Raw genomic sequence first — 23793 nt, forward strand, 5'->3', positions numbered from 1 at the left:
TTGGTGAAGTTTAGAGGGAAGAGTTTGGCCTAGCCGTCAAGGGGTGGGGAGGAAAACCTAATGCGCATTTGTGGTTGTGTGGAAGATTCAGTTTGGCGAGACGATCAGCCGTCCAAATTATTTTCCGGATCACGAGGACATGAAAACATCGAAGGTCTCTCCGTCAGCGTCGTCGAGCTCGCCCGGCGGCTGGTCAGCGATCCAGGGGTTGAGGTAATTGAGGACTAGCTCCTCCGGTGAGGGGTTGAGTTAACTGAGGATGGGCTAGTGCACCGCTTTTCATCAGAGTTCCAATGCATCGATGAACAGATAAGCTCTACTAGAGTAGTATACCATAACTTGTTCGAATCCTCCAAATGGCTTGTCCGGTCAGCAAAGCAGTACGTACTAATAACAACACAAAGTGCCAGTATTATACAGCCGGTAACAGAGCTAGTGGCAAAACAACTCTAGCAACCGTTTCGATACAGCTGGGACGATAGCTACGCTCAGATCAAGGTCAGCCCTGAAGCACTGCAGCGCCATCATGCGATGAGGAAAGGGAGCACCGTCAGCATGAACGCCTCGTAACCGAAAGTCGCAGACCCCGAGTACGCCGTGTCCTTCTCCTTGAACTTCTCGGTCAGGCCCTGCAAAGGTAATTCAGCCAAATTATAAAGGTAATTCAGCCAAATGAACACCGTGAAATGGAACAACATACAGATGTTTATTTGGTGAAATTACCTTCACTGTGAGGCAGCATCTGCATACAGAAAGAGCAAACAGTCAGGAATGTTATACTGCAGCTCAAAATGGAACTGAATGGATTCTGATTATTCCTCAGCAGTATGAAGCATAAGGCTTTGCATCAGAAAAATGAAGTGGAAATTTCAATGACTGACCATTTTTTCATTTGATCTTTCACAAATTGGACAGGGCATCTTATTCATAAGTGGAAAAAACCGATTAGCAGTAACACTAAATGATGTAGTACAAATATCAACTAGCTATGCACAATTGCTCCATGAGAGCGCCATAGCGATACACGATTTCTAATTTCCCATTAGCACATAATACTGAAACTGCAAAATATTATCAGATTGTGCTACTGTAAGCTTTATAAGCAAACACTTTTTTTTTTGGCCAATTCTGATCTTGATATAATTTTTTTTTGACAAACTAAACAAATTTGATCTATCCATGTTTCTGTAGAGTAGAAGCTGCAAAATCTTGAGCAGTTCTATGGGAAAAATAATCAGCCAAGTTAAAACAAATTGAAGGGAAAATCTTACTCAATGAAGTTGTCATATTCAACCGCTTTGTTCTTGCCCCCAGTCTTGTCAAATTTGGAAACAAGCAAGTCGAGCACAGTTGGAGAAACGGAATATCCAAGATCTAGAAGAGCATCACGCAGTTCTGGTGCATCAATTCTACCACTTCGGTCACGGTCAAACCTCTCAAATATGCCCTGCACAATAAACGTGGGAAATGTAGCACAAGGAATGATAAGTTAGTTCATTGATTCCTTCGCAACGAAGCAAGGGAACTTGAAGCTGTACTGCTGTAGCATCTCACCCTCCAATTCTGAAGACTGTAAAACACAGAAGTGAACTCCTTTGGCCCTGAAAGAATGAAAGGTAATGTATTTAAAGTTAGGAGGTTAAAGAAAAAAGGTATAGAGGACGAAAATGTCAAATGTTGAAAACAGTGTGGGCCTTTTTGATTCGAAGGATTTCAAAAATACAGGAATAGGATACGATTGCATGTGTAAAGCAGAGAAATATGGAAACACAGGAATCTGCAAAATTGGATGTTTGATTCACAAGAATAGGAAAAACAACAGGAATCCTAAAAGGCACGGTCAAATTAAGGTCAAACCATATGAAAAGATAATATGAAGTTAATATTATGCTATTTCTGGCCTTTGTCTCGTTCTTTGTGCATAGGAACGTAAACAAGAGGTTTAAGTGGATTGTAAAAAACCCTTTGTTTTCCCTATAAAAATCAATCCAAAGAAAAAATTCCTCTATTTTTCCTATGGTTAATTCCTTTGAATCAAACGGATGAACAGTATCACCATAGGAAAATTTCCAATTCCTATGATTGTCCTCTACTTTTCCTATGAATTGAAGAGGCCCTATATGTATACTTCACACTTTAAAACAAATAAAGACAAAATATAAATGGCAGATAATTCTGCATAGCACACTACAAATGCAAAGTGTGTGGCAGATTAAGATCAATTCATGCTTGTACTGTGATAGATTACACAACAAAGAACTTACATACTAGTTGGTTTTATCCTGCAAACCATAGTTTCATCACGACAGAAACAATCTTCAGTTTTGGCGAAGGACAGTCAGGAAAAGTATCTCAAGCTTTCAAGGATAAACTTCTGCGAAAAAAAGCTTTGGTAGAAGTAGAACTAACTCAAAGCAGTTCCAACTTTGAAGCTTGGATAAGCATCAATTAAACTCACGTTTCCGTAATGCACCAGGTTAAACTGACAGTAAAAAAATGTGCATAGCTTGTATTAGGAAATGCAGATCTGATAAAGCAATCCACACTTACCATCCAATCTTCCACATTGGGAAGAAAAGAAGTGGCAAGTGATTTGCTAAGATGTCCATAACAAGAGAACAACTCGTGGGTTTTGCAAGTAACGTTATTGAAGTTCTAAGTAAGGGTTTAATACTTTCCAACATGAATTGGCATGTGCTCCAGCTGTATCTAACATTAGTCCATAGACTGATAGTCTGAAATACAGTAAAGCTGAACTAAAAAATTGCGCGCCTTCCTCGGGATCCTTCCCCAGAAATGAAAAGGGTTCATTTGTGAACTCTGGCTCAAACAATTCACCACTAAGTGCCCTCACGTCGCGTGCTACAAAGACCAGAGGAACATCAACACTAAGCCGTGTGCATGCCGAGACGCGGCGCAGTGGACCAGGGAGACGCATGATTGCCTCCTGGAAGCCAAGAGTCAAAGACAATGACGCAATGGACCCCCCATTGATCCTAGAGCGATTGTGAATAAGACTTGAGAGATACGACTTATGGAGGAGGGAGGGAGGAGGACTTACCGATCTTGCGGACGTTGGTGTTGGTGAAGAGGTACATGAGGAGGTGGACGGTGCGGAGGCTGAAGCTCTGGCTGCTGAACCCAGAGAGCGCGGACTGCAGCTCCTTGTCGTCGATCATCCCGCTGCCGTCGCGGTCCGCGGCCTGGAAGCACGCCACCACGTTCGGGTCCGTCCCCGGCGGGAACGTCGACGGCACCAGCGCCGCGAACGGGCTCCCGTACCCACCGGCGCCGCCTCCTGCGTAGGGCTGCGCGGCGGGTGGCCCCCCGTAGGGCGCAGCGGACGAAGGCGGCTGGGCGCCGTAGGGCTGCTGCCCGTAGCCGCCTCCGCCTCCACCGCCCCCGCCGTAAGGCTGCTGCGGGGGTGGAGCGCCGTGGTATGGGTCGGAGCCGGAGGAGTAGGAGGTCTTGCCTTCCTTTGGAGGCTTCTGGCCGTAGGACGGCGGGGCTCCGTAGCCGCCGCCGCCGCCGCCGCCGTAAGGCTGCTGCGGGGGCGGAGCACCGTGGTAGGGGTCGGGGCCGGAGGAGGAAGAGGTCTTGCCTTCTTTGGGGGGCTTCTGGCCGGAGGGCGGTGGGGCTCCGTAGCCGCCAGCGGCGCCGTAGGGGTAGCCGGAGCCGGGGGGTGGGGGGTAGCCTGCCATGGGGTTAAACTTGGGGAATTGGAGTTGTGTGCTCGATCACGGGGACGGGGATGGAATGGAACAGGTGGGAAGGGGGCGAAGCAGAACGTGGTTTGGTTTGGCGACGCGGACACCACGCGGAGGGAACGGGAGCAGATCGAAAGCAGAGAGGGCTTTCCGTCAACGCGGACGGCCATGACGACGCGACGGCACGGCAACCGTGTTGACTAACGGGTAAATTAAATTTCATAAAAATAATCCAGTAAATTTCATATTTGGTAAATCAACTTGCTACCGCTCGTAACATAAAAGTCCCGGGACTTAAAAATGCTCCAATACGGCTCCCAAAGGCAACGATGCAGGGCGAATTGGTTGAAGTTTGGAGATAGAAACACTAATTATTTCAACAATTTTGCCTCGGCTCGGAAGAAGAGGAACTACATCCGGATATTAATGGATGAGAACGGTGGTTGGCAGGAGGATAATGAGGCGATGAAAAACCTCATAGAGCATTACTTTCAGAACTTATTCACTTCAGAAGTTGATGTTTTGAATATGGATGTAGTTAATAGAGTGACACCGCGTGTTACTCCCTATATGAATGAAGCTCTTTTGGCGCCTTACACGGAGGAGGAGGTGAAACGCGCCCTGTTCAGCATAGGTGATCTAAAGGCGCCAGGGCCCGATGGCTTACATGCGATTTTTTATAAAAAAAATTGGCATCTTTTGGGAGGCAATCTTGTGAAGGAAGTCTTGGAAGCGGTGAACACCGGAATCATCCCAGAAGGTTGGAACACCACTACTGTTGTCTTGATACCGAAAGTTGATGTTCCAGAGAATGTTTCTCAGTTCAGGCCCATAAATTTATGCAATGTTGTTTATAAGGTGATATCAAAAATGCTTGCAGCACGCTTAAAGGTATTCCTGTCTGACATCATTAGTGAGACGCAAAGTGCTTTCGTTCCTGGCCGGATCATAACTGATAACGTGATTGTTGCTTATGAATGTCTTCATACGATGAAGAAGAAGAAGGGGAAAGAAGGTACCTATGCAGTAAAACTTGATATGCATAAGGCCTACGATCGGGTAGAATGGGTTTTCTTGAAGGCCATTTTGGGCAGATTGGGTTTTGAAGAGAGATGGATTAATCTCATTATGGCTTCTGTAACATCTGTGGAGTACAAAATTCGGTTCAACTCAAATGAGATTGCTCTGTTTCACCCCACAAGAGGCTTGAGGCAAGGGGATCCTTTGTCCCCCTATCTTTTTCTTTTGTGTGCAGAAGGGCTCTCAAATCTAATAGCTTACGAGGAGGCAGCGGGTAATCTCAAAGGGGTTCAGGTGTGCCATGATTCCCCTACAATTTCACACTTACTCTTTGCTGACGACTCGTTGATCCTTATGAGAGCAGATATGGAGAATGCCAACACTCTAAAAAGGATCTTGGATGACTACTGTTCAGCCTCTGGACAGATGGTAAGTGTTGCGAAATCATCAATTTATTTCAGCCCCAATACAAATGTGGATAGGAAGGTGGAGGTATGCCAGATACTAAACATTATGACTGAATCTTTGTCTGACAAGTATTTGGGCCTTCCCGTTATGATTGGGGTGGATCGGGTTGATTGCTTTAAGCACTTAATTGAGAGGATCCAGAAGATGATTAATGGGTGGAAGGAGAGAACACTATCTTATGGAGGTAAGGAAGCATTGATCAAAGCGGTAGCCCAAGCCATCCCGACATATGCGATGAGTGTGTTTAAATTTCCAAAGAAAATTTGCAAGGGAATCACTGACGCCATTTCGCATTATTGGTGGGGTGACGGGGAAAACCAACGGAAAATGCATTGGTTTGCTTGGTGGAAAATGTGTATACCTAAAGAGAAAGGAGGAATGGGATTTATAGATATTCAAAGTTTTAACTTGGCGCTCCTAGCTAAGCAATGTTGGAGACTTATTGAGCACCATGAGTCACTTTGTGCAAGGGTACTCCGTGCTAAATACTACCCTACTGGTGAACTACTAAACTGTGGTTTGAAGAAGGGTTCTTCCTTTGTATGGCAGAGTATATGGGCAGGAGTTCAGTCCTTTAAGAAAGGAAGCATTTGGAGGGTGGGAAACGGTCTGAAGATTAACATTTGGGAGGACTGTTGGGTGCCGAACAGCTCCTCCAGGAAAGTGATCACTCCACGCGGTAACATAATGTTGGCCAGGGTTTATGAGCTGATTAACCCTGTATCTGGCGAGTGGGATGAAGGTCTAATTAGAGAAAACTTCTGGCCTATTGACGTTGACCGTATACTGCAAATTCCCTTGCACCATGAGGATACAGAAGATTATGTGGCGTGGCACTTGATGGGGACGGAACTGTTTATCGTGCGGTCTGCTTATTATAAACAGTGGGAAGATTCGTATGCTAATTGTGAACCAAGTGCTATCTCGAGTGGATCTATGTCACACCCAATATGGAAGAAGTTGTGGAATCTCAAAGTGCCAAGTAAAGTGAAAATTTTTATATGGCGTTCACTGCACAATGCCATTCCCTGCTTTGGTGTGCTAGCTGATCGGCATATTTCTACTACGGCACAATGCCCGGTATGCAAACTGCATGCTGAGGATGTCGCGCATGCACTATTCGGTTGCTCGCGCGCCGAAGGAATCTGGGCGTTACTTGGCCTACAGGAAAAGGTAACTGCGGCCGGACCTCCGGGAAAATCGGGAGCAGAGATGCTTGAGGCACTGTTGTGTGATAAATCGAACCAAATAATCTACACGGACGTGGTGGAAATTCCTGAAATGGTCGCTGTTACTAGCTGGCACATATGGTGGCAAAGAAGGCAGATAGAGAAGGGGGAGAACGTCCAGAATTTAGAGAGATCAACCCAAGCCATACTTGCTACGGCACTGAACTTCGTTCGAGCAGCAACACCAAAGACATCTCCAGCAAAATCTAATAAATGGTTGAGGCCACTGAATGGCCATCTGGTTATGAATATAGATGCTTCCTTCTTGGAAGACCATACTGGCTCATGTGGTGCTGCAATTAGAGATCATTTAGGTTTCTTCATTGCGGCATCCACGACTAAGCTTAATCATGTGCCAGACGTTGTCACATCGGAGGCAGCCGTGCTCTTGGAGGGTCTAAAGTTAGCTCGATCTATTGGTGCTCATATTCTAGTTGCTCGGACAGATAACATCACTTTGGTGGAATCGATGACACACAATGCTGGACAAGCTATGGTGGCAGGACCTATACTGGAGGAGTGTCGCTCTTTGTGTTTAGAGTTCGGAAAGGTCTCTTTTCAGCACTGTAATAGAGAAAGTAATAACGTTGCTCATAGGCTAGCTCAAAGGGGTCGTGAGGATCAACCAGTTGTGTGGTTGGATGCCCCTCTAGTTTTATTTCGATGCTACTTGCGGATGATGTAAGCATATGTTAAAGTTAATAAAGCTAGCCTGAAGGCCTTTCCCTCAAAAAAGGCAACGATGCGTAACATGCATGCTCTCAGGCGCCGCGGTGCTCCTACGTACTTTCGCAGCGAAGTAGGCAAAGTGCGTTGAAGGGAAGGGAAGGAAAAGAAGCAGCATGCGTAGGTTTTTTGTGAAAACCTAAAACTCCTTGGCGGCAATTAGAGTTTCGAGTGGAGTTGACGGGCGCACGTCGGATCTTGTCGGCGAGGGTGTCCTTTGATTCCGGTGGAGGATGGCTACATCATCTGGAGGCAAGCAGAAGGAGTCGGCTCCTGACTCACCGCGGTCGGCAAGACCTCAGCTGGAAGAGGCGTCGGGAAAACTATGAATCATGGGCGATGTCGTGGAATAGTCACGACAGATGTCCTAGTGTAAGGACTTAGTCGTGAGGCCAACGCATCCATGTGGTAGTTTGAGAGGGGTTGATCGGAATCGAAAGACAGAACACAAGACAAGGGTTTAGACAACTTCGGGTCCGGGAAACATCATCCGGTAACAACCCTACATGCGATTTGTGGCTAGGTCTCATTATCATCACAAGGGAGTCGCCGTATCTCCGGCTCTCCTAGTTGTGTCTAGCCTTAAAGATTATCTTTCCTCTTCCCCCTCTTGGGATGCCCCGCCCCTCCTTATATAAGTTGAAGGGGTGGGTTACATATAGAGTCAAACTCGGATTAAGACTTAACCTATTCTGACGTCTTACCATGGGATTCTCATCATGGGTTTCTTAACATCTTGGGCTTCTTAACGTAAGTCGGCTTATCAATATCTGCCAGTTTACAATCTGGCTTACAAATCTGACTTACGATCTGGCTTACCATCTGACTTATCTTCTGCCTGCTTACCATCTTGCTTAACTGTCCGCCGGCTTACAATCTGACTTAACTGTCCGCCGGCTTATAATTTGACTTAACTGCCCACTGGCTTACAAGCTGACTTAACTGTTCACCGGCTTACAATCTGACTTAACTGTCCGTCGGCTTACAATCCAACTTAATTGTCCGCCGGCTTACAATCTGTCGGGTCATCAATAAAACACCCAGTCCCAGCCGGGTCATACCTCCGGCCGGGTCACACCGCGGGGTATATCCCCGACATTAGCCCCCAGATTAATTTGGATTTGTCCATGTTAAACTGATCTTGTAAAACAAACACAAGAACACTTTTGACAGATTATGCTCCGGGTTAAGAATCTTGTAAGCCGGCACCTGATCATCCTTAACTCCTTGGTATTTCCTTCTTCTAGAAAATCCGGGTTAATAGGCCAGCTTCATAATCAATTTGCTGACATTAGCTTCTCACAGAGAAATATTATAAAGAATAATTCATTTGATTCATCTCCCAATGCTTAATAAAATATTGGTCTTGAAATAATCATCTGATTTTCAGTCGGCTTGAATATGTAAAACTTGTCGGTTTATCCAAAATTGTTGGCTTATAAATATTGATGGCACCGGGTCATAATTATTGCTAATCATCAAGCTTGAAAATATACCTCCCTTATATGCATATCACGTGTAGCCCCCATGTCTTAAGAAGGGAGCATAGTAACCGCTTAAGACTTGCTTCAATATAAATGTTGCAACCTTGAAGAAATCCAGGTTGTTCATCTCAGTCACTAGCCAAAACAGAATATTCCACATATGTAGCCCCCAAGTGCCGGGTTGTCATGCTTGCAACAACCTGGGACTTGTAATTGCCTTAAGCTTCATAAAAAACTTCAACCAGCATAGCCCCCAAGGGCCAGGTCATTATGCAATAATGAGCAGGGACTTTGTAAATATGATCATGTATACTTGAGTAGCGACATGTAGCCTTCAAGGGCCGGCTCAGTAAGATAATACTGAGCTAGGACTTTTGTATATAATTCATTGATAATAACATCATATGATGTAATCTCCACCATGGGGCTTGAACCCATGTCCACAAGGTTAAGAGCTTTGTACTCTACCAACTGAGTAGTGGACCTTTCAATATAATGGACTAAGGCTTGTGTACCTTGAATTTTTGACAGGAGCAATTGGTAGCCCCCAAGTGCCGGGTCATTACAATGGGATGAGTCGGGTCTTCAATAAGTTGAGCAAAAGATGACTTTGCATTAGCCCCCAAGTGCCATGGTGCATGCTGACAGTGACATGTGACTTGCATATTTGAATTAATCTCAACATGAATAATGTAGCCCCCAAGTGCGGGGTCGTAAGCCTGCATCGACTCGGGACTATTCCCTCCATTGTAAAATAAATCATATCCATTAATAAAATAATAGCCATTCGCTGAAGTGACATATCAATGAAGTAAGGGGTGATATCCCAAAACTTAGAATCCAATACTTCCAAGTATTTAATATCACCATATACTGGCGACTTATCGTCCAAAGCCAGGCCGGGTTAACAGAAACCATGGGTATGCTTCAAATATGAGCTGTGAGAATTGACGCTACATGGCCTGAATCACTTTAAACCATATGTCAAGATGGTATCAAGATGAACCGAAAAAATGTTCAAAAAAAAACCAAATGAAAAATGAGGCTATGCTTCGAATACGAGTAGGAAGCCGAACCAAAAGGGTTATTGCATGGCTATGCTTCAAATACGAGAAGGAAGCCCCAAGTGGTTTGTGGCCTTGAGCCGATCAAGAGGGTATTTATAGCTTTGATTCGAATATGATCAGGAAGCCCCCTAGTGACCATAAGGTTTGGCATTGCGCCGATCAAGAGGGTAACGACAGCTGTGATTCAAATATGATCAGGAAGCCCCCTAGTGACCATAAGGTTTGGCATTACGCTAATCAAGAGGGTAATGACAACTATGATTTGAATACGATCAGGAAGTCCCCTAGTGACCATAAGGTTTGGCATTGCACCGATCAAGAGGGTAATGACAACTATGATTCGAATACGATCAGGAAGCACCTTAGTGACCATAAGGTTTGGCATTGCGCCGATCAAGAGGGTAATGACAGCTATGTTCGAATACGAGCAGGAAGCCCCCAGCTGACCTTGAAGCAGGGTACCTATGTTTGAGTTGTGCTTTGCAACAGACTCTCTTTGGTCCCTTTAATTTTTTTCTGAGAACTCGAACTTTGCGAGAGATAAATTCTTCTTGAGCCGGAATTTTAAACTGGATATTGAGAGCTTCAAAACCTTGTGAGAGACAAATTTCCCTTGAGCCGGATTTTAAACCGGATATTTGAGAGCTTCAGTGAGAGACATATTTCCCTTGAGCCGGATTTTAAACCGGAATTCCTCATTTTGAGCCAGAAATTTTCTGACGGCCTTTAAACTGGCAACATTTACTAAGCAATGTCTATGTAGCCCCCAAGTCTTAAGACTACTCGAGGAGTTGGCTTGAGACTCTCCATGCTTGACCATGATATGACCAGTGGATTGCTGGAATATGTTGAATCTCGGTGGGTTATAATTAACCCTGTCCATTGACCCATTCGGTGTAAGCAAGGGCCATAGCTTGATGGTCTCCTTTGTAATGGTGAATTCTGCATAAGAAATTGCACAAACAAGAGTAATTATTCTCGAAGAAAATAAGAATGTATCAATAGAAACTTGACATGATGGATTTCACCTGATATGCTTTATCAAGAAGTATCAGCTCTAGGGTTGCAGCAACAATGATAGATGTGGTGGCTTAAAGCGTGACACGGGGAGGCTTAGAAGGATCCTTCGAGTCACGTTGACCATTGATTTTTTAGCACTTTAACCACTTTGACTTTCTTTTCTCTCAACCGGCCTCCTCTTATATTTTTGTCCTCAACCAGCAGAAGCGGCATGGTGCGGGGACGTGGCAGCAGAGTGAGCTGGCGTGACGATTTGAGGAAAATAACACGAGGCCGTGGCGACTCACGGCGCGGGGGACTCAGCCGGGCGGCTCAGGTGAAGTAATGGTGAGGCAGCAGGTTTATGATGGTGAGGCGGCTCAAGTCCACGAAAGCAAGGCCATCAACAGTGGTGATGGCGCTTTAAAGCTCCATGAAGCATCTCTTGGGGCGGCTTGACTCGAGGTACGGCGGCTTGAGGAGCAGGGACCAACTCAATGTGCAGGCGGAGGCCGGCTCATCGCTGGCAGAGGCAGCCTGCTGGCGACTCGCAGCTCGTTGAAAAAAATGGAGAAACTTCACATGAATAAATGGATACTTGATTAAGAAATCTGAGTCCTTGAAGAAAAATGGTGGGAGGGCGGGAAAACAAAGGCAACTTGAGGACGGATGAAACGAACAACGTTGGGAAACTGAGAGATGATCTTGCGAATGTTGAAATGATCGGATCCACTTGAAAAGAAGCACACCGGTTGGAAAGAATTGACATGACAATCTCGATGATCAAAAGGATTAGCACTCCCATAGAAATATGAGAACACCATTTAAGAAAGGTATGGATTCAACATTTGACTCGAAGCAACTCGAATACCACAAATGAAACAAAACAAAGGATTTGGCTTGCAGAATAAGCCGGAACAAACATATGATAGAGATTCCGTCCGAAGTTTTCGTGGTGGGGCCCACATGGGCTCGAGTGTACAGCACCATCATGTACAAGGCAGTGCACATGACATACGAAGTGTCCCCGAACCAGCATAGCCAAGGGTTCTTTAAGACACAACGAGACGACTATAAAAACGACCGTGGAAAGGCGGACCACTAGACGTCGAACCCCAATCTCATATCATGCATCTGTCGAAAAGATATTCTAGGAGCTACTTGAATTCCCACCTATAAAACTCCCAAAACTTTCTAGTTATGCAATCTGGTGTTGGGGATACAGGGGAAGCAATATATCTCATCCAAACTAACAATTCCTACATCCAGCTGTATCCATCCGTCAACACATAACCAAGAAAATTCCAGAAATCGTGTACCTCAACCTTCGAAAAGCATCCATTATACGAGTTATGGCAATACTCCCGAACTCCCCAATACTGGGTGACGTCGAGGTTATCTCACCAACAACTGCATAAAAGAGATTTTTGATGTCGGCAAAACTCAGGTATTCCAGAACTGCAACGATAAAATTGTGACGACAACACCTCGGAGCTCAACTCCCCGGGTCAATGCCACATAAATAGACAGGAGGCACCAAGAACAATGTTCTCGTCACAAAACCATCGAAACGATTCCAAGATACCCGCGTGATCCTAAATTTTTTTTAGTGAAATTTGAGAAGAGGACAGTCAAAACATCTACGTCAGGAGACCTCACCAAAGCGACAAAGAGACTGGGGAGTAAAAAGAATCCTACTCTCCGATATATATAATCCTAAGACTCAAAATAATTTTTTTCTAGACTCAACAACGGCCAACAATCAAGGGGGGCTCCTAAGGTCGGTCGAGGCTCTGATTACCAACTTGTCACGCCCAATATGCGACCCTATCCAAAAGGAACTCGAAGGTCCCACCAAGGATAGACCCGCATATTGAAACGCTTTTGCAAGGTGGATATCATTACATCAACATTACATAATAGATGGGGATACATACATAAGGCATACAATGCCACACGAATACAACATCACAATACATAAGAGCATCATCCAACTACGGATGAAACACAAACAGAAACTCGAACGACATCCACCCTGCTAGCCCAGGCTGCCGGCCTGGAACCTATCCCCTGATCAAAGAAGAAGCAGAAGAAGAACTCAACGCAAGCAAGCATCGCTCTCGCGTCAAGATCATCGCATAACCTGTACCTGCAACTGTTGTTGTAGTAATCTGTGAGCCACGAGGACTCAGCAATCCCATTACCATGGGTATCAAGACTAGCAAAGCTTAAAGGGAAAGGAAGGGGTAAAGTGGTGAGGCTGCAGCAGCGACTAAGCATATGTGGTGGCTAACATACGCAAATAAGAGCGAGAAGAGAGCAAAAGGAACGATCGTCAACTAGTAATGATCAAGAAGTGATCCTGAACTCCTACTTACGTCAAACATAACACAGAAACCGTGTTCACTTCCCGGACTCCACCGAAAAGAGACCATCACGGCTACACACGCGGTTGATGCGTTTTATTTCGGATCTGGTGTCAAGTTATCTACAACCGGACATTAACAAATTCCCATCTGCCTATAACCGCAGGCACGGCTTTCAAAAGATTATACCCTGCAGGGGTGTCCCAACTTAGCCCATGACAAGCTCTCGCGATCAATGAAGGAATAGACCTTCTCCCAGGAAGACCCGATCAGACTCGGAATCCCGGTTTACAAGACTTTTCGACAATGGTAAAACAAGACCAGCAAAGCCGCCCGATGCGCCGACAATCCCAATAGGAGCTGCACATATCTCGTTCTCAGGGCAACACCGGATAAGTCAAGCTACGAGTAAAACCAGCCCTCGAGTTGCCCCGAGGTGGCCCCGCGGGCTGCTCAGTTCGGACCAACACTTAGACAAGCACTGGCCCGGGGGGGCTAAAATAAAGATGACCCTTGGGTTGGCCGACCCAAGGGAAAGGGATAGGTGGTGGTGAGGCAAATGGTAAAACCAAGGTTGGGCCTTGCTGGAGGAGTTTTATTCAAAGCGAACTGTCGAGGGGGTCCCATAAATCACCCGACCGCGTAAGGAACACAAAATCCGGGAACATAACACCAGTATGACGGAAACTAGGACGGCAAGAGTGGAACAAAACACTAGGCAAAAGGCCGACTCGTCCACCCTTTACCAAGTATATAGATGCATTAATAATATAAGAGATATTGTGATATCCCAACCAAAATCCTGTCCACCATGGAGAAATCTTCAACTTCACCTGCAACTAGCAACGCTATAAGAGGGCTAAGCAAAGCGATAACATAGCCAATCAATGGTTTGCATAGGAAAGGTGTCAAAGGTTAGAGGTTCATGGCAATTTGGGATGGCTGGATAAACAGGTAATAGGTAGCGCAGCATAGCGATAGAACGAAACAACTAGCATAGCAATGATAGTAGTGAGATCCAGGGTAGCGGTCATCTTGCGTGAAATCCCGCTAGGAAGAAGAACGAGTCCATGAAGAAGACGAACGGACGTAGTCGAACGAATCCTCACAATCGCAACATCACCGGAACTAAGAAGCAACACCGGAAAAAAAAAACAACATGGTAAATGCACAAGCATAAACATGGCATGATGCACAAACAAGTATGATGCATGCCCGATTTAATAAGGCATGGCATGGCAAAGTGCAACAAACAATACTACCAATTAAGTGGAGCTCAATATGCAACGAGTTGCCTATTGACGAAACACCACATTAACATATTTAGTTCTATCTCGTTTAGGTACACAACAATATTAAATGTTGTTAAACATGGCAAGATGTGAAACATAATTAATCTACCTATCTAGGCAAGTTTAAGTGAGGCCGGAACAACAACCAACAATTCCGAAAATCCCCCATGTGCATAAAATGAATTTTGGTACTGTTCTGCCCTAAAACATATTTTATTGTTGTTAAACAGGAAAATAAGGTGCACCATGTTAAACTAGGCATTTTTCCACCCCATTTACATATAAAGTTTATTTAAAACTGAGCTACGGTTATTTAGTTATGAAATAAAACATTTTAACATGGCATTTGAGCAAATTTAAACAAACATCATTTTAAACATGGATGAAAGTGACATATTATGAAACTAGATGAAAAACTAAGCATTTTACATATATAGTTTGTTTAGTTTGGATGCATGCATATCTAAATATGAGCAAAACAAAACAGGGGCATTTTCTGAAATTATGCAACAGAAAATAAAACAACAGGGGACACAGGCTTGGTCAGCTACTGTCAATGGCAAGTGGGGCTGGAGGGTGGACAACCGAGTCAAAGAGGACCGGTCAACAGGGCTGTGGGGTCAAGGCGCCATACACACAGGGGAAAAAAATAGATGGAAAGGGCTAAGAAAAATGAGGAAGCTGGGATTCGATCCCTGGCCTCCTGGGTGAAGGGGCAGCGCGATGACCAGCTAAGCTGAGATGTGCTAGTGCTTCGGAAGGGGTTCGGCCCATTTTGAACTAGGGACAATCCGGGGTTTCTTCCCCATGGCGCACAGGGAACTCGGAGACGCTGCCGGCAAGCAAATGTGTCCGCGGCGAGGACGGCTGAGCAGAAGCGGGTGTGCGGAAAAAGGGAGGGTGGTGCACTGTATGGCGCACGCATACAGAGGCTCGAGCACGAGCTCATGCTCGTCTCGGGCATGGCACGGCAAGGCGGATGGCAGCGACAGCTTGGCGGACACGGGGCGAGAAGCGAGGCGAGCTGCGAGCGTGGGCGTGCGCGGTGCGTGTGTGGATCAACGAGCAGAGCCACGGCATGAACACCAGCACGAACTCGAGGCCGTCCATGGCGAACGAACTTGGGCAGCATGGATCGGGTATTACAGCGATGGTAACAACAGGGAAAGAAGATGGGGAGGCGCGGCTGCTCACAGAGGGCTCGAGGGAGTCGACGAGGGGGCCGGAGACACGCTGCCGAGGGCGAGGCGAGGCGCTGATCGTGGCGGCGTCCGGCTCCGTGAAGAAGAGGAAGCGGGATGCCGATCCAGGGCTCCAGGGACTTGCCACGGGGTCGAGGACGAAGGCAGGGACGCGTGCATCGCTCCCCGAGGAAGAAGAAGGCCGGCGGCGAGGGTTGGCCCGAGGAAGAAGATGACGGAGAGGACGTCGGGGAAGGAGCTCCGGTGACCGCGTGGAGGCATGAGCTGCGGATGAAGACGGCGGAGACGGCCATGGTGCGGAGAAGATGCCTGAACGGACATAGTCGACGTCGAGGAAGAAGATGGACACGCCGGAGATGACCGTGGTGGCCTCCGTCCACGCAGGCAATGGCGAAGCTCTCGGCGGTGCCCTCTGTTCTCTGTCTCTAAAGGAAGAAGGAGAAACAGAGGAAGGGAAAGGGTGGCGGCGGCGAGAGGGAAACCCTAGGGGCGCGGGTTGCTGGATTTATAGGAGGGCCAGGAAGCATCGAGGGGTCGCGGTGAAACCACGGTGGCCATGTGTGGGCACCCCTAGAGGTTTTACTGTGAGAGAAAAGAGATCAGGAGGAGGAAGAAAAAACAGGGGAAGGAGAGGCTGCAGGTGGGGCCTGGACGGGTGTCCAATGTGGATTCACCACGGGAGAGAGCGAGGGGGGCTGCGCTGAGGCTCCTGCTGGACTGGCCTGGTAGGAGGAGGCCCAGGTAGGCTGCTGCTGCTGTCTCTTTTCTTTTTCATTTTTCTCAGACAGAAAATAAACAGAAAAGCACAGGGATGAAAGAGAGGGGTATGAGTAATATAAAAATATCCTCATGACCCTAGATTAATTCCTGATTTGATAAAATTCCTTTGGGCATTTTTAGAGGTAAATAATTCAAGTTTGAAATAAATTCAAACTTGAGCCATTTTTGGACCCAACCAAAACATCTTCAAATGAGCTGAAAGTTGACAGAGGGGTTAACGACAAGGTTTAGGGTTTGTAGGAAAAGAAAGAACATTTTACGGACAGGGAAAATGTCACATGAAAATAAATGTAATAAAGAAGAAAGGAGAAGTTTGAATGGAATAGAAACTTGGGTGAACTTGACGAATGGTCGCGGGTATGAGCATGTTGCATGAGTGAGGTGGAGATAAGAAGAAAGGGGGGGGGTCATAGAAGATCACACAACAAGATATCAAGATGCAAACCAAGGCATGATTCTCATGATGCAAATGCAACAAAATGACATATGCAATATCATGAAGCATAGAACAAAGCAAGGATGGTGTAATGCAATATAATATAAGATGAACATGATGCAAGAAGGAAAAATGACAAGGCACTCAACAAGATCATGGCATAACATATATGAACGAAATATGCAAAACAATTATGATAATGCAACAAACATAATGAACACACGTCAACAACTAAAATAAATGGAAGGGCAACTGAAGCGTCGGTCTCGGGGCGTTACTTGACCTAACCTTAAATCTCACGCATCAATTGCATCTGAATCCACTCTGGCCCCTCCACAAATCCACAATAGAGCATCTTGATTCCTGGAGCGTTGACAAGCAAAAATTTGGCCAGTGTCCTATGCATACGGCAATGGCAAAGGCGGGATTGTCGCCCTGCAGCACGCATCCATTGAGCCCGAGGAAGCTGAGGCTCGGGATGGCTTGGTACGACGGGTGAAAGCAGCGGCGACCCAGGGCCAGCCACAGTGGAGGGTTAGCCCCCGCCGCTACCTCCCACTCCCCCTCGCCGCCACCAAAGACGACCGCCGGGAAAGCCATCAAGCTCCTCATTTTTCTCAAATCCTACTCTCTCTCCCCCTTTGGCATCGAGACACCAAAAAGGCAGAGAGGACACCTACGACATAGGTGGTAGCTCCGACTGATGTGATCACCATCAAGCTCCTCATCTGTCTCAGCAGCAGGAATGGACTCCCCATCAGACTCGGTCCACTGATAGCCCTGCTTCGCCATCCAAGCAGCCTCGGGAGTGATGTTCTTCTCGGACCCGCTTGATACTTGCTTGCCAAGCTTCCTCAAGATCCTCTTGTCGCACTCGCGACTCTCCTTCTGAGCAACATGGGTTTGGTACTGCCCCTTGGCCTGCATGCAGAACAGAGACTTCACCTTGGACTTGAGCTTCTTAGCACAAGAGGGCTCAATAGATGGAGGAGGATAACCCTCAGAGATGTCCTCCTCCTCCTCCTCCTCCTCCTCCTCCTCCTCAAACTCATCCTCATCAACATCCATACGAGCAGCCTCGGCCTCAGCCCGGGCAGTGGTGTTAGCCCACTGGTTCTTTTGGCGTAGCTTGATGGGCTCATGGTGAATCCAGTTGGGAGCAAGGAACTCTTCACCCGGAAAGAGCTTCTCCCAAGTCTTCGAGATCAAGAGGAACAAGTAGGGGCCATAGATGGGCACCTTACGATGGAACACCACAATCTGAAGCTCACTCCACATGATATGAGAGACATCAAGAGGCTTAGGTTGATGGCGACGCGCTTCGTCGCACATGAGCATCATGTCCACAAGATAGGAGTGCACTGATACGTCTCCAATGTACCTATAATTTTTTATTGCTCCATGCTATTATATTACTCGTTTTGGATGTTTATAGGCTTTACTTTACACTTTTATATCATTTTTGGAACTAACCTACTAGCCGGAGGCCCAACCCGAGTTGCTGTTTTTTTTGCCTATTTCAGTGTTTCGAAGAAAAGGAATATAAAACGGAGTCCAAAAGGGAAGAAACCTTCGGGAGCGATCTTTTTGGAACAAATGCAAACCAGGAGACTTGGAGTGGACGCCAAGAAGTAAACGAGGTGGCCATGAGGGTGCCCAGCATGCCCTAGGGGGTGGGCGCGCCCCCACCCTCGTGGGCCCCTCGTGGCTCCACCGACCTACTTCTTCCTCCTATATATATCCACGTACCCCGAGAACATCCAGGAGCACCACGAAAACCTAATTCCACCTCCATAACCTTCTGTATCCGCGAGATCCCATCTTGGAGCCTTCGCCGGCGCTCCGCCGGAGGGGGAATCGACCATGGAGGGCCTCTACATCATCTCCAAGGCCTCTTCGATGAGTTCTCAGTAGTTTACCACAGACCTTTGGGTTCATAGTTATTAGCTAGATGGCTTCTTCTCTCTCTTTGAATCTCAATACAAAGTTCTCCTTGATCTTCTTGGAGATCTATTCAATGTAACTCTTTTTTTGTGGTGTGTTTGTCGAGATCCGATGAATTGTGGGTTTATGATCAAGTTTATCTATGAGAAATATTTGAATATCCCCCGAATTCTTTTATGTATGATTGGTTATCTTTGCAAGTCTCTTCGAATTATCAGTTTGGTTTGGCCTACTAGATTGATCTTTCTTGCAATGGGAGAAGTGCTTAGCTTTGGGTTCAATCTTGCGGTGTCCTTTCCCAGTGACAGAAGGGGCAGAAAGGCACGTATTGTATTGTTGCCATCGAGGATAAAAAGATGGGGTTTATATCATATTGTTTGAGTTTATCCCTCTACATCATGTCATATTGCCTATTGCGTTACTCTGTTCTTATGAACTTAATACTCTAGATGCATGCTGGATAGCGGTCGATGTGTGGAGTAATAGTAGTAGATGCAGAATCGTTTCGATCTACTTGTTGCGGACGTGATGCCTATATACATGATCATGCCTAGATAATCTCATAACTATGCACTTTTCTATCAATTGCTCGACAGTAATTTGTTCACCCACTGTAATACTTATGCTATCTTGAGAGAAGCCAGTAGTGAAACCTATGGCCCCCGGGTCTATCTTTTATCATATAAGTTTCCAATCTACTTTATTTTGCAATCTGTACTTTTCAATCTATATCATAAAAATACCAAAAATATTATCTTATCTTATTATCTTTATCAGATCTCACTTTTGCAAGTTACCGTGAAGGGATTGACAACCCCTTTATCGCGTTGGTTGCGAGGTTCTTGTTTGTTTGTGTAGGCACGAGGGATTTTGAGGAGCCTCCTACTGGATTGATACCTTGGTTCTCAAAAACTGAGGGAAATACTTACGCTACTTTGCTGCATCACCCTTTCTTCTTCAAGGGAAAACCAACGCAATGCTCAAGATGTAGCAAGAAGGATTTATGGCGCCGTTGCCGGGGACGTCTTCGCTCAAGTCAAGACATACCAAGTACCCATCACAAACTCATCTCCCTCGCATTACATTATTTGCCATTTGCCTCTTGTTTTCCTCTCCCCCACTTCACCCTTGTCGTTTTATTCATCCTCTCTTTCCCGTTCGCCTCCTCTCTTCACTAAAAAAAGACACATCCTTGACATTTTGGGCCAAACGAATTTTTTTCCTGTCATACTTATGACACTTATATGACGATAATTGTGACAAAACCCGGTATCATCATAGATGTGGTGGGATCCTACTTCTATGACAAAAAATCATGACAGAAAATGGGCTTTTCGTCCTAGGCGGGCCAGAGACGCAGCTGCATGACATTCTTTGGGCCGTCCATGATGGAAAAAACCGTGGTAGAAGCGAGGGCGAGGAAAATTTCAGGAAGTTCCTGGTTACGGTGGGTGGCCGGGGGCCGAGCGATGCGCGTTTCTCTCATACACGTACGCACGTGTGTGCGAGGCGTTGGCTCTAACTGAACCCGAGCGAGGCGTTGGGCTCTAACTGAACCTGAGCGATTGCACTGCAGGCTACGCGTTGCTGAACCTGAGCGATCGATCGATGGTTGTTAACTGAACCCGATCGAGCGATTCCTTCGCTACTGCTGCTAACTGAAGCCGATCGATTGGATGAATAGTGAGCGTTGCGGGGGGGTTTGGATGAACAATGAGCAGTGGGGATGGATGAACAGGACCCCGTGGCGTTGCCTTTCCATTAACAGGACAACCCCGTGGAGGGCTGGATGAATAGTAGACGGTGAAGGGGTGCCCGTGGAGGGGTGGTTGAATAGTAGCCGGTGGAGTAGCGCGCGGTGGAGTCTGGATGAACAGGAGCCCGTAGAGGTTGGAGGAGGTCGGCAGTAGCCCGTGGAGGTTGGAGGAGGTCGATGGTGGAGATGAACAGTATCTTGTGAAGTCCCGTTTTGCGGTACGCCACACCCCTCCCGATGAACAGGACCCCCGTTTCGACCGTAGCGCTCCAACACAAGTCTGTTTCATCCGTTTTGCGGTATGACACACCCCTCCCGATCAACAGGACCCCCGTTTCGACCGTAGGAGGTCCGTTTCCTCCGTTTCACGGTACGCCACACCCCTCCCGATGAACAGGATCTTGTTTCGAACGTGGCCGGTCGAACACAAGGCCGTTTCCTCCGTTCTGCGGTATGCCAGGCCTCGTTTCCATCGCCTGTTCCGTCCAAGCCCTCTCGATGAACATGACGACACATTCCGTTCCGACCCAGCCAGTTGGCTCCCCATGAACACGACGACGACGCTATTTCTCCTTTCTGACCCAGCCATGTACACTAGCCCTGGCCGTACGTATGCGCGAGTAGGCGTTCAAGACCCCGCCCGTATGTACACATACGTGGCCATATTTTCTTTCTTGCACACTGGCCACTGTACGTACGTGTACATGCTACGTGCGCGCCTCTACTACAACACGTACACGCCTCTACTATGACACGTGCGCGCCTCTACATCCACCAGTATGTACGTACACGTTCGCGACCAGAATGACAACGCTACGTACGCTTCGACCAGGTGGGTCCCGACTGTCAGGCACTTCCTTGCGTGCGAAGATGTAGCTGGTGGGTCCCAGCAGTCAGGGGGCGAATCGTTTTTTTCTGGACGCACTTCCTTGCGTGCCAAGATGTAGTTGGTGGGTCCCAGCAGTCAAGGGGGAAACATTTTTTTCGCAAAATATAGTGGCCCGTCTGGTGGGTCCCAGCTGTCAGGTGGAGGAATCATTATTTTCCGCGTAAGAAGGAGGCACTTCCTTGCTGCGGCCGTGGACCCAGCTGTTAGCCTCTCCACGTACAGTCCACGTTCGATGGAAGTCGTTCCTTGACCACGTTGACCACGCCGCGCCGAGAGCACCACGGCGGTGGACGACGGCGAGGCCTAGGAAGGGGATGATGCGGAGCCGGGGAAGACGCGGCAGTGGATGCACACGCGGAGAGGAGTACGAGGGTTCACTGGTTCGGTTGCGGTGTGAGGTTGCCGTCGCCGCACAATAACAGGGGGTGTGGGTGAGTGGAGGGATGGCCTGACCAGCGGTGGGAGTAGTAGGGGCGGTGAGGCCTCCGCGGCAACATAGCTGGTCATGGGAGGCAGGAGCAGGCGACACGACCGGCGCTGCTTTGGGCGGCTGGAGGAAGAAGACCAGAGGTTGAAGAAGCATGACAGCCGTTGGATGGACATCGTACGGTCACTGCAGCTAGAATCGTTTATATTGACTAAGTTGACAAAGCCCTTGGTACATCAACTTAGTAGGCCCACAGGTCAGCTTCCGAAATGGTGCGCCCCAGATGTCAGGGGGAGGAATAATTTTTTGGGAGGGTGAAGCTAGAATATCCGAGATTAAAGAAGAATCACGGCATCCGTTGGATGGACATCCAACGGCCACTGCTGCTAGAACCATGTGTTGACTATAAGTTGACAAAGCCTTGCATATGCGTCAACTCTTTTTTTTAGGGGACACGTCAACTTAGTAAGGCCAGAAGTGTGTGGCAGAGAACTTATAGCCCATTTGAGATTTGTAAAAATGTGCAGCCCATTTTTGGATTCTAATGGAATTTACTACAGCCCATTTACAGTTTGTTAAAAGTACAGCCCATTTCAACCAACCGTTCAAAACAGAATTCAATAAAATTTCCCACATTTTGATGGGATCCGAAATATTTTTATCCCGAAATTTCTAGTCAGATTAAATACAATTTCAATATAAATTTATATTACGTAAAAATCCAACGAAACATTGCGCTCGCAACAATTAATGAAATTTAAATTTTCAATATCCAAAAATAATATTTTATAAAGTAATTACGTGTTTGGTGCATTTTTTATAGTTACTGCCCAGTTTTTGTAATTACATCCCATTTATTATTTCTTAAAGCCCATTTTCTTGTTAAGCCTAATGCATCCCTCCTAGGAAAGATTTGCAGCCCAGCGGGGCGAAGAATAACAACTTGACCTTGCCTGGGTATTCCTAAAAAAAGTATAGTTGGGCTAGCCATTTTCAGCTTGAAAAAAATTTAATATCTGGGCTAGATATCTGGCCTGGTCTAGATGGGCCACAGCCCGCCCAGTTAATACCTGCAACGATGTTTCCGTTGTTGTTCAGAGGAGAAAAATTAATATCTAGGCTAAACATCAAAAAGCTCTGCAGTGCTCACACCTCAAAAACACAAATGTTGTTCGAGCTGCTTGGTCCCAGCTGTCGGCCGCTTCTTGTGCAATTCTCTCGTTTATTGACTACTCCCTCCTTTCCGGTTTATAGTGCTCAATTCAAAAATCTCACCAATCAAGGTAGATGGCGAGTGGTGGAATACTTTTTGTTGTTTTGCAAAAGCACCTAATTAATGCTCTTGTTATCCTCAAAAAATTATGTTTATCAATGCATTAATTGCAATGCATGCATGCATAAAGTACATGCATTGGTCAATTTTCTCTTAATACTTGCATGCAATGATTTAATGCACCTTGGAATCTAAACATGTGATGGAAAACAACCAAATTGAGCCTTATAAAATGGAAAAACTAAAATTTTGAGATAAGCCCTATAAACCGGAAAGGAGGGAGTACATAGGTTGACAATGGTGTGGGACCGTGATGTTAGGAAACCAGGAGGAAGCAAAATAAATTATAGTTACATATATAATAAGGAGGCACTTGCGTACGTGAGGCTATGGCCCTGGTGGGTACCCATTGTCATCCTCTCCAAGTAAAGTCATCTGCTCGCCCGCGCGCGCTTTCCACCCGAAACAGTCAGCGCCGCCCGCCCCGCTTCCCGCGCAGGCGATTGCTCCACCTTCAAACGACACAAGTATTGTCCGTCCGTCCATCTGCCGCCACATTAATGATACGCGGCTGCCGAGGCTGCTACTCCAGCGCCACACGTCCGTCCCTCCGCCACCCACCATTGTTATATAAACTGCTGCGCCGGCCATAGCTGCAGTCATTCGCATCCGTTCCCTTTCTCCTGTCCACACCACTACTTCCCACCATGGCTTCCTCGCGCTCCAGC

General features: G+C 46.7%; 1 protein-coding gene across 1 annotated transcript; it reads right to left on the reverse strand.

The window, feature by feature from the left end:
- Window positions 1-302: 302 nt before the first annotated feature.
- LOC123091671 (calcium-binding protein CBP) lies at window positions 303-3762 on the reverse strand. The gene is made up of 5 exons (XM_044513261.1): window positions 3062-3762; window positions 1555-1601; window positions 1272-1447; window positions 724-742; window positions 303-629 (listed from the first exon to the last, which is right to left on the reverse strand). The coding sequence occupies exons 1-5, from the start codon at window positions 3699-3701 to the stop codon at window positions 525-527; spliced, it is 987 nt and encodes a 328-aa protein (XP_044369196.1). The 5' UTR covers window positions 3702-3762; the 3' UTR covers window positions 303-524.
- Window positions 3763-23793: the final 20031 nt, after the last annotated feature.

Source organism: Triticum aestivum, chromosome 4B (genome assembly GCF_018294505.1).
Source record: "Triticum aestivum cultivar Chinese Spring chromosome 4B, IWGSC CS RefSeq v2.1, whole genome shotgun sequence".
Taxonomy (NCBI): domain Eukaryota; kingdom Viridiplantae; phylum Streptophyta; class Magnoliopsida; order Poales; family Poaceae; genus Triticum; species Triticum aestivum.